Source organism: Apteryx mantelli, chromosome 6, assembly GCF_036417845.1.
Source record: "Apteryx mantelli isolate bAptMan1 chromosome 6, bAptMan1.hap1, whole genome shotgun sequence".
Classification (NCBI taxonomy): domain Eukaryota; kingdom Metazoa; phylum Chordata; class Aves; order Apterygiformes; family Apterygidae; genus Apteryx; species Apteryx mantelli.
Window position 1 is genome coordinate 21,116,489 of NC_089983.1, and position 15,138 is coordinate 21,131,626.

General features: G+C 35.6%; 1 protein-coding gene across 4 annotated transcripts in view; it reads right to left on the reverse strand.

The window, feature by feature from the left end:
- ITGAV (integrin subunit alpha V) overlaps window positions 1-15,138 on the reverse strand; it is a 66,082-nt gene that overhangs the window by 27,775 nt on the left and 23,169 nt on the right. For all 4 annotated transcript variants that reach the window (XM_067298959.1, XM_067298958.1, XM_067298960.1 and 1 more), the window contains exons 8-22: window positions 14,514-14,558; window positions 14,284-14,327; window positions 14,150-14,206; window positions 13,655-13,707; window positions 13,108-13,310; window positions 10,478-10,669; window positions 10,319-10,364; window positions 9,655-9,756; window positions 8,803-8,861; window positions 7,597-7,751; window positions 5,925-6,062; window positions 5,118-5,185; window positions 3,884-4,031; window positions 2,296-2,388; window positions 1,180-1,259 (exon numbers count right to left, since the gene is read on the reverse strand). In XM_067298959.1, the coding sequence (XP_067155060.1) occupies window positions 1,180-1,259; window positions 2,296-2,388; window positions 3,884-4,031; window positions 5,118-5,185; window positions 5,925-6,062; window positions 7,597-7,751; window positions 8,803-8,861; window positions 9,655-9,756; window positions 10,319-10,364; window positions 10,478-10,669; window positions 13,108-13,310; window positions 13,655-13,707; window positions 14,150-14,206; window positions 14,284-14,327; window positions 14,514-14,558 (1,483 nt within the window). The remainder of the gene's footprint in view (window positions 1-1,179; window positions 1,260-2,295; window positions 2,389-3,883; window positions 4,032-5,117; window positions 5,186-5,924; window positions 6,063-7,596; window positions 7,752-8,802; window positions 8,862-9,654; window positions 9,757-10,318; window positions 10,365-10,477; window positions 10,670-13,107; window positions 13,311-13,654; window positions 13,708-14,149; window positions 14,207-14,283; window positions 14,328-14,513; window positions 14,559-15,138) is intronic.

Below are 15,138 nucleotides of genomic sequence, written 5' to 3' on the forward strand. Positions count from 1 at the left end.
CATCAGAAGAGAAGCATGATTAAAGCAACTTTGCTAAGAGATCCTTCAATGACTGTTTAGTCTCCCAGTGAAAGGTACAGTTAGTGATTGCTCTTAGCCTAAAGGAGAAGCCAGATGCCCCAGAGAAGATCACTTTCTGCAAAGCAGAACTGGTGTCACATGCTGCTGGCATAGCTTGCTAGCTGATGGAGAGGAGGGGAAAAAAAAATTGAATAGACAGCAATGCAAGATCAAAGAGATATTTATTGCTGCCAAGGCCTTTGATCACCAGGGCAAACCACTGTATCATTAAAACAGAATGACAGAGTTAAAGCTATTTAACTCTTGCAGATGAAAAATGCATATGTGGATGAAAATAATTTATTCACTACATAAGAAAGATTAAGCCCTTAAATGTGAAAAAAGCTTCTGATGCACCACAGGAAAAAAAAGTTGTATTTACAATCAGTTAAGTGGCATAAAAACTTTATTGGGTAAAGAAATCCCTATTGCTCATAACTCCAAATCTTAAATATTTTCTCCAGTAAATTCATATTTATGTATCACACTTACAAGAAAGCAATATGCTATATTATATTTACCAGGAGAACTACTGTTTTGTTTCATTTAATTTTAGGCTCTCTTATGCTAGCTACTGTACAATGCATCTAAAATTGTGTAAAATTGCACATTGCTTCTGCTCATTGCATATGCAATGCCCCTTTTGAAAGACTTAACCTCCCATCCTCAAAATACACAATATTTGAAATTTTACATCATCAGAAGAAATTCAGTGTCAAACCATCAGTTTTAAAACAGAGAGATGAGAAACCCGAAGACACAAGTTATTATGTGGCACTACACAAGTGTCAAGAGATCAGAACAACACACAGGTACAAAAATATAAAGTTTTCTTTGAAACACTAAGTAATTTTGTTCCTCATTACTAATGCAGCAGTATTTCACTTGTGTCTTAACGAGTCTAAAAGCTATAAGCAAAAGAAACTGCATTCAAACAGAAAATTGGATTTTCCTATATTTTTTCTATATTTTTAGAGAACATAAGTTTATTTATTTTTTAAAACATTTCTGGGCAAAAAACAGAGAATTAGGCTAGAGTGAAATTGTAACTGGAGTTCACAGTCTATTGATTTAGCATGTTATCTACCAGAAGAGGTGCATACGCATAGATTTCCCTACCTTCGGATTTGCAAGTCAAATTTCACGGAAGTATCCATTTCAGACTGCTGGTGCACGCTGAAACGCAGGCCAGCTAATAGCTTTAGAAAAAATCACCATGGTTCAGTGGAAGCACAATAAAATACATTGTAAAAGCTTCTCAAGTACTATTAGACTACAGTGAAATTGCTCAAGGCATATGGTCACAAAAAGATGACATATTGAATTGGCAAATAAAACTCATCCAATTCACCAAGGCTAGAAATGTACCTTTCTCACTATAGGTTTTAGCTAATATATTGCTGTCATAAAATAGAAACGTATAGTTTACACCATCCTCCTTCCCTTTGCTTTAACCATTTTTGCATACAACTGAGCCTTCCCCCATGTGTTGGCACAAAGTACAGCAGTCTGAAGAGCAGCGCTGTTCAACAGTGCAAAAATTTACAGTTCACAAGGTTTGTTCTAACTCAGTGCACAATAGTGCTTTAATATCTGTGCAGTTCAGCTTGATATACTTCAAAAAAGGTTGGAAATTGTATATATTCACCTTTACAAAATGTTCTTTGGAAGAAAAGCACTGTCAAAGCATTTTTAATTGTATCCATTTTCGCTTTATTTCCTCAGAAAGTTAGACCTGTTAAGTCATACTATGCATCAGTGACTCACTTTTAAGAGAGTTCAACTCTTAAATTCAGCTACATTTGATGGAAGTGCAAAGATCTCAACTAGACAAAACTGCCTTTCAAACTTCACAAAAATAGGCAGAAGAGAGTTTCCACAGTGAGAAAGATGCATTATGTGCTTGCTCTTACTATATACTGAAAAAATCCACATTAGATAGATCTAAAGACACAAACTTATGAGGGACCAAAGCTCAGTAATTCTGCTATTCATTGAACTACTCATTTTTCAAGTGGCACCATAAAATTAATGAAAAACTTTAATTCAGCTGAAAAGCTGAAACCAGTTATCAGTGTTTTTACTAAACTAACCAAACGTGGGTGGCTAAATGTCAGCTAGACCTTATCTTATACTTGTATGAGTAAACATCCTGCCCAAACACTACTGTGCTTAAGAAAAGCATGAGCTGCACTCCTGTTTGAAGTACCAGACACCTGTTGGACCAAACCTTACCTTAGTTCCTGCTTTCATGGGATTTCCCAGGTCACAAACTACCATGCGAGTTTGATTCTCAGTTTTAAATGCACATGACAGTCTTGCTAAAGCCTGCAATAAGGCAGAAAGAAATATTAAGAAGTGTCATTCTTTACCTCTTGGCACCTGTGTGAAAGTCTGGGAAAGAGTTCCAGGCATGTTGCATTAATTTTAATATAATTTCTCAGTCCTAATATAATCAAGCACTAAACAGATTCAACAAAATCCAAGGATGAAAGTCTCCATGGAGACATAATTTTGATACAAGATAGATGTTCTTTCCAAAGTTATACAAAGAGACATTCAATACTCTTATGTTGGGTAGCACTGATGATTTTTGTGGCCTAAAGCATTTCTCTATTTGATTCTTTAAAACCCATGTGAAGAAATTCTGGCAACTAGGCAAGGGTTAAAACTCTTCATAGGAAAATAAAGATTGGAAGGCAAATTAACATGAACAAGTCAGTAGCTTACTAAAAAAGAGGTCTCAGGGGAGCTATCAGATTTTGGATAAATCCACAGGGCAAGAGGCATCTAGGGACTGATAAGCCACATTAGCTTAGAGCTCCATGAGATCTAGAGCAGCAAAGGCAAACTTCAGTCAATCAATCAAGCTGAGGCATGGTCCAAAATATATGAAGGACATGGTATCAGAGGTGATAAGGCTTTCAAATACATTTTTTCCTTCCTTTTCTTTTTAAAACACCAGTTGGTGCTTTAATAATGGAAGATAAGTTGTATCATCCCAAGTAAGAGTTGTTTTAGTGTCTTAACCAAACCTAAGTTTTTTGCTATTCAGAGTTGCTGTGCAACTGAGATTTGGGGAAGGAGACTTGGGGAGATCGACGACTCACAGGCCACAAAGTACAAGCTAGCAGGCAGAGCAGTGTTGCCAATCTAGATCTCAAAAGACACGTAATAGTTTTCCCCTTAATATTCTGCAACTTTTCAGATGTATTGAATGATCATAGATTACACTGGAGGAAACCAAGGACAAAGAAAAACTGAAGGCATCTGTATTACTTATAAATAGCTATAATGTACTAAACTTAAATTTGGACTTTACCTGTGTATCTTCATAGAAATAAAAATTATACAGACACCTTAAAGTACAACAAGGGAAAGTCAGGAAATCAATATTTAATTCTCTGCAGTCAGGATAACTGAGACCCAAGGCTTTCCGTATACTTCGGTGGAAGAGAACAGTCATACCCAACATCACTTGTTGCCTCAAGTGTGCTCAGCTCTCTAACTAGCATTTGACATGCTAAGTCTAAATTTAAATAAATTAACAAGGGCACCATTCAAATAAAGACTTGCAATAGAAACTATCTTTGTGTCAAACTCCATCACACAGATTCTGCTCTGTTGCTACCAGCAGGCTCTTAAACTGGAACCATTCAGGCAGGTGTCATATCCAGGGGGCTTGGAAGAACCTTCCCTTTTTTTGGTGCTTTGCTTTAAGATTGAAGCTTAAGCACCACCACTAAGGGGCTCCAGCCTGCAGACTTTCATAGCAGCAATTGAAATACGACTCTTCAAAGAGGCAGGATAGTTGGACTTCTACCTCACTGTTACGAACAACACCAATGAAGTCTGCTTGGGGTGGAACGATGACAAAGAGTTCTGCTTCATAGGCTCCTTCCCCTTGATTCTGTGCGCTGACAATTAGTGTCAAAGGATTGTCATCACCAATATAGATCTGCTTCTGATCACTATATAAGAAAAAAATGTAAAAATGAGTTCTGCATTCTGGTTTCTAAATATATTTCATTTAACAGGTGGAACTTACAGAAACAAGAGGCATTCTGAAACTGCACAAAGACATTAGAAAAATCTCAAGGCACTATCTATGTTTCAAGAATACTGTGCAGATCAAGAGACCACTGCACTATATTTAAAGCAAAAATGTGACTAGAATCACTGACAAAAACGGAGCAAATATTAAATGCTGTTTTATAAAAAGTTTTGAAAAAAAGTTACAATAAACTACGAAACCACAAACATTTTTGAACAAAGAGTAAATGCTTATGAGCGGCTAAATCCCTGTGAATGTTAGGAATTACATGTCTACTTACAGAGGTATAAGCATACATTTTATAACAAAATTTGATGGAAGTCTCAACTACAGAATGCAGCCAAGACCTCTGTAATAGATTTGTTCCAGATATAGAGTATCTTCCCAAACAATATGCTTTCCTTTTATCAACTACAAGGAAACCTAATTGTGTACACACTGATGTTAGAAGTTTTTGAAGTATTTGCATGAACGCATATGCTTGTGAACTCTACTACACAGATATATGCGCATATGCTATAGCTAAAGGCATAAAAACCAGCTCATGTTTGTGAGTGAAGGTACTATATGAAGAAAGGCTTTGGGCACACAAAGCAGAAAACATCCAGCCTCAGGAAGGGATTAGGAGTGAAAAACTTGTCTCCTTTTCCAGATTTACTATTAGGTTTAATAAAAGATATTATCACTACCCACATGCTTTGTCATACACATAACAGAACCCTTACCCGCCCCTAGCTGGGTGAGGGACACCTGTTCACCTCTACATGCCTCTAACTAATATTAAATAATGAAATAGTGGTGCAATTGCAACTAACACTGTTCTGTGTGTGCTGTGTGTGTCCATCTTAGCAAACGTATAAACAAAATAATATGCATGCACCCAGGTATTCATAGTATTTGGGAGATAGAGGGGCTTGTTCTCCCTGTATGACATGCTGATGACTTTTGGTTACAAATCAGAACATGAGTTTTCCTTAAAAGAAGAAAATTATTATTTATTTACCTGTCTACTGAAACCTCCAGCTTTGGTTTGCAAATATTATCATCACCACAATCCAGCAGAATATGTGCCTATGCAAAAAAATCAAATGCATATGGTTTTAATAATTCCTGCATCTGTTCTAACATACATTTCCAACAATATTATTTCACCACTAAATCAGAGGTTTTCTGAATAGCTGATTATGAGATATCTTCATCTCATCAGACCTAAAACAGAAGAGAACAAGTGAGTTTTTATATATGGGGAGCACCCTTCCTAATCCTGCAATAGCACGGCTGTGTCCATGTCTTAAACCTATTTCCATACTTTCAATAATCTGTTTACTTTGAATTGCATCTCCACTATCCTTTGTACAAACAAGTGTAAAAAACTTTGTATAAAGGGCAGAAATTAAAAAACTATGCTTATTATCTTAAGAGAAATACAGGGATAAATAGGTAAAATGCACAGCAGCATAGCGTGAGGAATGGATGAAACACTCTCATCCTTCAAGATTAACACCTTCAGTACTAATTTAATTTCTTTTCTCCAGAAAACTGTTAAGTAGTATGGGTGAGAAAGACGTCAAGCACTAAGGAATGATATTCGTCAAATAAGAAATTTAACAGAGATAGAAGAAGAAAGGAAAAAAAAAAAGACAACAAACATACAAGCCAATCAATATTTCCATAATTCAAGGACTAAAGCCTAGACATATATTTTGGTACCTTAATTTCTTAATTTTTCAAAAATGCTAATATGAACATGAGTATTGAAAGCTGAAAGTGTGTCCTGGGTTCTTCATCACAGATCGTCTAAGAAATATACCTGTCTGCTCATATTAGCAGGAGTGAACTGGTTGAGGATAGGAGCCAATCCTGTGGCATCGGCAGCTGTTCTGTAATCCAGACGGTATTCCATAAAAATAGTAATGGGAGTTAGTTTGTCTCTAAATTCAGATTCATCCTGAAGAAACAAAAAATTTCAACTGCAATAAAAATGTGTAAGAAAACAAAAACAAAACAGCCTTAGAAAGTCTCTATATTCAACTAACAGCCATACCAACATCAATACTGGGCAATATTCTAGTTTATTGTTCATGTTGTAGTAGTAATGGGGACGTCAAAACAACATTAGAACATCTGAGCTTTTTTCAAACTAGGAAATTTCTTCTCAGAAAACCTTCAATATAAACTTTGAAGATGGACAATTTTAGTACTGACACTCCTGTTTCACAAATGGGAAACTGGAGCATACAGAAAGATTAAGTCATGGAACTATAACAGTCAAAAGTCTAAGAGCCTCTGTAACTTTACTCTTTCCTGTCAGACAAAATTCAGTGTGCTTCTAACATCCCTCATAGATGTTTATCTTTTGACTTGAGATTTTTCCTTCCTAAAAATATTACTTTGCACCTGAATTCATTGACTTTCATACTGGTAATTTCAGACTATTCAGTTTGTCAAATTTTGATCCTGTCCTCCAAAGTGCTTACAAACTATCTCTTACCTTTACGTTAGCCACAGATTTTTATTGGCATCAGCTCTGCTTCATCATTCTCATTCCTGAATACTGAATATTACTAAACCTAGAACAGATCCTTGCAGGATTGTACTTCGGAAGCTATCTTCTATGGACAGAAAGATAACTCTTTCATGACAACTTTCAACTATTTTTGCATCCAATTTAAGGTCATTTCATTTAGATCATATTTCATTACTTATAAGAATGTCAGGTTGAAAAGTATTAAAGCTTTACTACCACTAAGATCTGGGATGTCTATTCCCATATATCCCCCATTTGCTAGGATAGTCAAAGGGTATTACCTATCTTCCATAAATCCTTTAAAAAAAAAAAACCCAAACACCCTAGCTGTATAAGTAACATTTATGTTTGATTTATAAGTACTCAAAGGTAAATCTGAGCTGTATCTGACTCACATAGCTACTCTTTAACCTGTCTTTCCTTATGTCAGTGTTTCTTCTGCTGGGTCATACATTTTAATTCTGTTAGCGTCTGTTCACAATGGTAGAGACTGAAGCAAAAAGGCTGCAAAAAAGCAAATTGACTATTTCAGCTTTCTCTTTGTCCTCTGTTATTTGTTGACCTTTACTTTTTAGTAGCAGATCTATATTTTTCTTCATCTTTCTCTTACCTCCAAAGTATTAATAGAACCTCTGCTTATTGACTTATGTTCCTTGCAAATTATAATTAATTTTGTGCCTGGATGACTTGCCCAAGAAGTCCCTAACAAAGTTCAGAATTGGGTTTCCAATCCACTTACTGACCAGGATCTTAATCACAGCACCATCCATCCTTCACCCTCTGACAGCACTGAAAATCCACCACAGACATATGGTTTTAAAAATTCTGGTTTTATCCATTGGGCATGAAGTTTCTCTAGCATTTATTGTTCTATGTTTTTTAGTCACTTTAACAAGAAATTTGTAACAGACACTAGACCAAAAATGACTTCTCTAAAACACACGTGGCCACTTACCCTCAAAAAGGCATCTAGTTCTTCACAATTCATTTTGCCTCCCTTCATAATAGTCATGTTCTTAGAGTGGCTAGGCTGTTTGCTGTGGAGAAACAGAGCTCTCCTTATAGCTCCTTTCTGTTTAAGTTTATCCAACAGCAGCTCCACTTGGAAATCTGTCAAATCCAAAGCATTTGGGTTAGGGATATTTTGTCCACTTGAACACAAAGCAGATTCCTATGAGAAATGGAATTTAAAGCTGATTTCAGCTATAATGAAAACCTAACAGTTGTAATTTTTAAAACCTCCAGTTCCTCAGATATAAAATCTGTTACTACATTACTTCTTGATACAGTAACTAAAAAGCAGTCCCATTGTCCTAAAATTGGATTCCACTGTTTCCTTAAAAATTAGAAGCATATTATTGCTTGAGCACAAAGTAATAGGTTTATAATTACTTTGGAACTGCAAAAACATAAGTTAATACTTTTTTTCAGAAAAAGTTAATGCAGTCCCACAAATACAATTTACATTATTGAACTCCATTGCTGATCTAATTGCTTCAAATATTTGATATAGATAATGAAATTTAAAATACGTAATAGACGTTTATATGAATGTTGCCAGATTCAACCTCCTTTATACATGCCATACAGAAAATAGGGAAAGGGTTTTATAATCAATAGACAAAGGTTGATTGTAGCAGGCTGTCTGCTACACTACAAAACCTCTTAGAGGTAACTTAGAGGCCTGTTTGAAATGATCTTTTTCTGATTTTGACCCAGAGATTCTGATCTAAAAATCAGTGAAATCAGTCAGAAGCTGTCATTTTCAACAGAAATTTGAGTCCTGATTCTTTGTGGCTTGTCTATGCTTTTAAGGCCCAGCAATGTACATATTTGAATATTCTTATCTAAAATTCCCCTGTCACCAAGGGCTGATCTTAATTCTCTATGACATAAAAAACTTTCCAAGACAAGTTCCACACAGTTGTTAAACATATACTTCAAGTGCCAAGTATGCTCAAATCCCACTGACTTCAACCAACAAAACTTCAGCAAAAAATCTGCTGAAGAGGGTCTTACAGATCAAAATGGTTACTGAACTGGCAGGATTGTGCTGTAAATGATAACCAGTCATTTCAATAATTGCAAAGAATGCTGACCCCTACTCATATTTGCAAGCAGTATCAAAAAACTTCAAAGTTTTTAAACTAGTGGAACTTACTGAGTGAGTTAGGGAGTTTTCCTTTGCCATCCGCTTTCAAGCAGAACTTTACTTTAAAGCTGTTTTGGAGGAAAAGAAAGAATTAATTAAGAATCCACTTTGCCAACTTTTTTCTTCTCCTTTTCTTCTAAATTCTTTGCTGGTTTTCTCTGGTCAAAGGTATTTTCTTCTGAGACTCTAGCTCATTCCCAAAACCTATTTTCTGTGGATGGGAGAAAAATTAGAACCTGGTAATAAGTAGACAGTAATGCAAGCAATGCAAAGCTTTGGAGTCTTGATTCATGTAGAAGTAGTCACCTGTGAAGCAGTGCTTATTCCTGAAAACAAATGTGTCATTTATTGTTAAAGCTAAAAGGCAACTGGCATACTGAGCTTAAAAGGAAGTTAGCACTAGAAAAGAGAAGTGGGATTGGTTTATAGTCCAAGAACAAAATGTTACAACAAAACCAAAACCAGTCTGCAGAGTAGATCATTCCCAAATATCTTCTATAAGCCCACTCCATTTTTCACCTAAAAAAATAAGTCAATAGATTAAAAAAAAAAAATTAAAAAAGCCCTGTGACCCATTACTGTCTTGGGAAGATCTTACTCTACTCAATAGAAACAACTGATAATCTGTGTGGGTAAGCTGTAACATAAGATCATCTTTGAAGACAGTGTCCTTCCATTGTTGTCAAGGAGTGCTAATTTTGTTTTGGTCGTTCTTTCAGAAAAATCTATACTTGGTTATCCTTTTTTTTTTTTTTAATTGGTTGATTAGACTTTATGAATGCTTTCAAAATTAAAAGCTTATGAAAATAAAAAACAAAAAGGTCCCTCCCCTCAAAGGAAAACAAAAGATATCCTACTTACCATGAAACTTTCACATCGGACAGTGAACAGGCTTTGTTTTCTGGGTTTAGAATAGTTGGACTAACTTCCAGGGCAGCATTTACTCTGATGACTGGTCTAGCCCTACAAAGAAAACATGCTTTTGAACAACGTTCGACATTGCAGTAAACAATCCCCCTCCCATCAACCTGAAATATATGCATAAATACTTAGACAACATTTAGTGGGACTGTAAGAACAACAAATAATCATGGAGCTGATAATAGAAAAGCAGGAAGCATTCTGTGCCCATTTACTACTATCAGAGTCATAATGTGGACAACTGTGTTAAGGGAAAGTCCTCTGTATTTCCAGCACAGACAAGCAAGGTCCTTTCCCCAAATGGGCAAGTGCTGAGGAGGATACTGGGATTGCACTGCACAGTAGCTGGCAGCACTCTGTATATGTCGAGATCTAGACAGCTGTCACTCAGAAAGCCTTGAGGACAGCCTATTTAGATTTTCTCTTAGCTATGGATATACTGAGAAGAATAAATAATAATAGATTACATACTGTAAATTTACCCAGTGAAAACAGCAGTGTAACCTTTTTAATCTCCAGTAGTCTGCTTTTGCTTTGTAACTGATGAACGCCACAGATCTTCCCTGCTGACTGCACTTACGTAAAAACAGAGAGGGATACCTACCTATACAGAACAGCTGTGTCAACGCCAAAGGCTCCAACAATCAGATCTAGAAAGAAAGGAGAAATACTACACATTACAATTTATTTTTTAAACATATGTTGTTGGTCAAAATTAGGAATACTATTAAGTTATTCTAAAGTGACATTTAGAGCAAAAGACCTGGATATCCATTTTTGTCCACATCTGTGGCTCCTTTCAGTGAGTACCCAAAGCTGGGTGGCATAGTGCGAGCTGCCCATTGCCCTTCAAGAATTTGAGACGGGACTGCATTCAAACCAGTTGCTCTTCCATTGTAGATATAAACAAGCCCTCTCTTGTCCTCTCCACCATATGGTGCAGCAACTGCAATATCTGTAAACCAAAACAGCAATCTTCAACATCTCCAAACATAGACAAGGGGAACATATTTGTGCTGACATTGGTCAATAATTTCTAATATTACAGTTTCAGTGTGTGCCAGCAGGGAGGAAATGCGACCACACAGTAAAATGTTCATCAACCTCTTCATTTCTTTATTTTTAAATATAGCCTGTGTGATACTGGGATTTCCTAGAAACTATGAATGTTTAACAAAAACATGTATCATAGACTTGCATTTGCAAAAAAAGGAATAGTCCTGCAAACACTTTTGCACTTCAGTAACCGAGTCATAGCCAAATCATATGGATTTTGGATGTTTTAGAGGACAGCATTAAACATCCAGAATTAGTCACTGCTGGAGAAAAATCATAAAACTAAGTGGGACTATTTCATTAACACACTCATCTACATCCAAAGGGTGTGACATTTTAATAGTTCTGGAAGACTTAAATCAGCCTAAAGAAATGTTAAATATCAAATTCCAACCTATCTGGATCATTGCTTGGCAATATGTTTCATAAAGAACTTCCAATTAGTACAATTATGCTGCATATCTTAAAGCTTAATGAGTTTGAGGGCACTCATTATCAGTGAACTAAAAACAGTGATAAATAAAATGCTAATTGGACTCTCTGCAGGAAACACTATCTGTAAAGAAAGCTTTAGAAGCATACATAAGATCGAAATTCAGTATTTCCCAAGCAGATTCAAAGACTCCATCAACCAAGAAAGTATTTAAATAAAATGGTATACAAGACAATGGGGGTTATTTTAGTATTCCCCCTTTTTCCCTTAAATTTGCAAAAAGTTTCATAAAAATAACAAGTACTCAAAAAAAATTACCATTTTGTATTACAACTCATCTTTACAAATTTGATGAAAACATTTCAATCTTGCACCATGCTGTGATGGAAAGCATTTTAATTAACACACCCAAATGAAAAAGATCAGGAAAAAAAAAAAGACTAAATAATAGCAAAGGAATTAATCTTAAAAAGAGAAATATTTCACTAAGATTTTCTCACTTATGATATATTTCAGGCTGAAATATGACACAATCAAAGCATCATTTGGATAATATGATCAATCGACCAGATTTTTAGTTATCAGCTCTAACTTTTCCAATGTCTTCCCTGAATAACTGTAGTGATGTTGCTTCTTCACACTAATTCCATACTATTAACAACTAAAAAAACCCCCAAAAAACAAAAACAAAAAACAAAAAAAAACTTTATCAAAGCCAATGGCATAAAATGTTTTGAGTTAAAAAATACACATCCTGTTCAAGCTGGTACATTACAAAAGAGATTATGAAGTTAACACACTCATAGTTGGCCTAAAATCAAATTTTATCTTTTAATGGGTAAATCACTTATCCACTTAATCCTCCTGTCATTTAATGGATAAGTTGCTGAGACAAATTATACTGCTTTATGAATCTCATCTCCATTTCTCACAGGGTTTTAAAATATGACTACTTTAAAACATTTTAAAATATGACTAATATTACTATATGACAGTCTATCTCGAGATAGAATGATGAGATATTTCCAAGAAAATGAAGGAAAGCTGAAGAATAAATAAAATGCCAATGATTCCATTAAAAATATAAATTACAGCTACCTGGGATTTAAAAATATTAGTCTATTACAATTTTTGATCTTTCAGAAAATACTTAACTTGCAGTCAGAATGAAAAAACAAAAATATGAGCATTTTTTGTGAAACTAAGATCCCTATCACTCCAAGAAACACTGAAGTGTGATTTCCAAAACGCAGTATTCCCACTAGAATTACTGAAAGCGTCTGTCCCAAAATTACATGATTGTCATCTGTTTCACTGCTATCCACTGCTATGGGAAAGCAGCAAGAAGCACTGGCCAAGGGTTTGAGAGTCCACAGCTTTGGTTGTACCAGACTCAAAGATACTCTCACCAGATTCTTCTATTTTGAAATAAAAAAAAACTAGACTTTTTTCAGGAAATCTCTTCTATCAGAACATTTTAACCAGCTCTCTGAAACAAATGCTTTTTTCAGTCATCTCTGCATTTCTGGAGAAGAAGATTGGCTTTAAACAATGGAAAAAGGAAAATTATAGCGAAGATGTCCTAACAAGTCACAATGGGGAGTCAGTTATTTAATCAAAGTTTCTACTGTACTTATCACTTAGAAAGAAATATACTGATCAATGTAACAGATAAAATAATCCATGCTGTAGTTTAAATGGTATAGTCTCTGCTCGATGCATACATGTAACTCCTGTTAGCATTCTTGGGAGTAGCATATAAGCATCGAAAGGAGTCTAGACCTTAGTGTCCAACATTCACTCATGGTTAGAATGCCTAACGTTTGCGTGCAGAATCCACATTCACTGTGTTGTCTAGATTTAGTCTATAAACTGAATATATTGTTCAATAAATGACGTCCTACCATTGAAGCCATCCTGATCTAGATCACCCAGAGGTGCAATAGAACTGCTGAATCTTGCAAATATCTCAAAACCATTCAGCTTTGTGATCTGAAACCCTCCAGAGGCTCGCTGAAGGCAAATGGAAACTTGGCCAACCTCTTGAAGTTTCCCATCAGAACCTCGATCCATAAAGAGAGGGGCTCCAATAAACAGATCTGTATAACTGGGATAAGAAGGATAAGGTTCTTCAATAACTGCAGGAAAATCCAGCTTCATTCTCTCAAGTATCCATTAACAGGACTAATGCAACTCTGAACTAAATATTAAGAGGAAAATTTCCTGTCCTTAAATTGCAACATGACAGCAAACAAAGAAAGCACAAATATACTGGAATTTAAAACATGTGAATACACACTGGCCAACCCAGAATACATATCAAAACAAATCCATACTCCTTCAAACAAATGTTGAGTGCCAGTGAAGAAGTGTGCTATTTCTTTTAATAAAAACTTTTTTTTCTTTTTCCTTCCAGAAAAAAGTTGGGGGGGGGGAGGGGAACCCACTTACTTATCCCCGTTGATATCTGTGGCAGCCACTGAATACCCAAAATAGGCAGCCATCTGGAAAGCAAGATTAGAACAAATGTGAGTTGTGTTGATATAAACATACAAACAGGTTTATACAGCTGTATAGAAAAGATTTTAGGGAGATGATGACATATACTGCAAGAATTTTTGTATCCCTTCTCCTCACATTTTCATTTTTCTTCCTTACTCTGTTAGATAACAAACTGATCAGTTATCTTCCCCATTGCCCCTTTCATGATTCAGCCCTATTTCCTAATTTTCAAAGTAAGCATTTGCTCCATTCAAATAATTGTTCTAAGCAGTATTATAAAACAGGAACTCACAGAACATATATTCTTAGGATTCCTATATACTTTATACAATTTATCTTTGGCATATATAATTATGTTCTAGGACCCTAGATATCCTCTCAACATGTAGTCCTTCTGTAGGAATAGCCTCCCTCTCACCTGTCACATTCAATAAAGCTACATACCTGCTCTCCAGTGAAGTTGTACATGGAAGACATGTTTTTCCCGTTGTAAATAGACACCTGCACATTAGAAAATGCACATTATGGCATACCAACAATATTTATCTTTTTTTATTATAAAGTTTGATATTTCCTACCATGCCCAGAGTTCTTGCTGCTCTTGGGACTCCCGATACAAAGTCTGAAATATAAAGCAGGACACCCAGATAAAATTTAGGTTCCAAAGCCCAGTGACTTTGCTTGAACAAAGTAGATCATTTCTGGCACTTTATATACTTTTCCGTGCACTGTACCATTTTTCCTACCCCTTTTATTTGAGAGATCTGCCCAGTACATTAGCATGATTTTTCACTGAAACACGTCTTACCTTCTATGCCATCACCACTGAAGTCTCCAACAGCCACCGAATAACCTGATCAACAGACAAAAATCAGTAAATCATTTTGAGAAGCTCATTAAATCTTTCATCTCTCTTTACATTCTTCATAGGACTCTGTGCACTGCCATCTTGTTTCACCTTAAGACATAATGCAATAAGTACTGCTTCTGAGTAGCTTAGACACTGAACAGCAATATTAATAGACTGCAAATCATCAGCATCTAAGCAGCGTACAATGAAAACGGACAAGTTTACTGAGTGGATTTGTTTTAACTTGGTACACCAGAAGCAGGCTTCAGACAGATCCAGAGGTGGTTCAGAACAAGAATTTGTTTGAGTTTGAACTTTTCCAAAAAATTTAATTCTGTTTTAATTAAAGTCTCCTTCAAATTGAAATCCCTAAAGAATTTACAACAAGGCTAGCTAGTAGTCAGTGAAGCCAAGCAACTATTTACTAGTAATCTTGTCAAAAGTTCATATGTGAAATGCAGGAATTATCACCTTTGGACTCTGCAGATGATTCTTTTTCCTGTGCATAAGAAGGAATAAAAGCTGACAGCAGTTTGGAATAGTATAAAGGACAGAAATCCTGCCTGGGATATCAAGATAATTA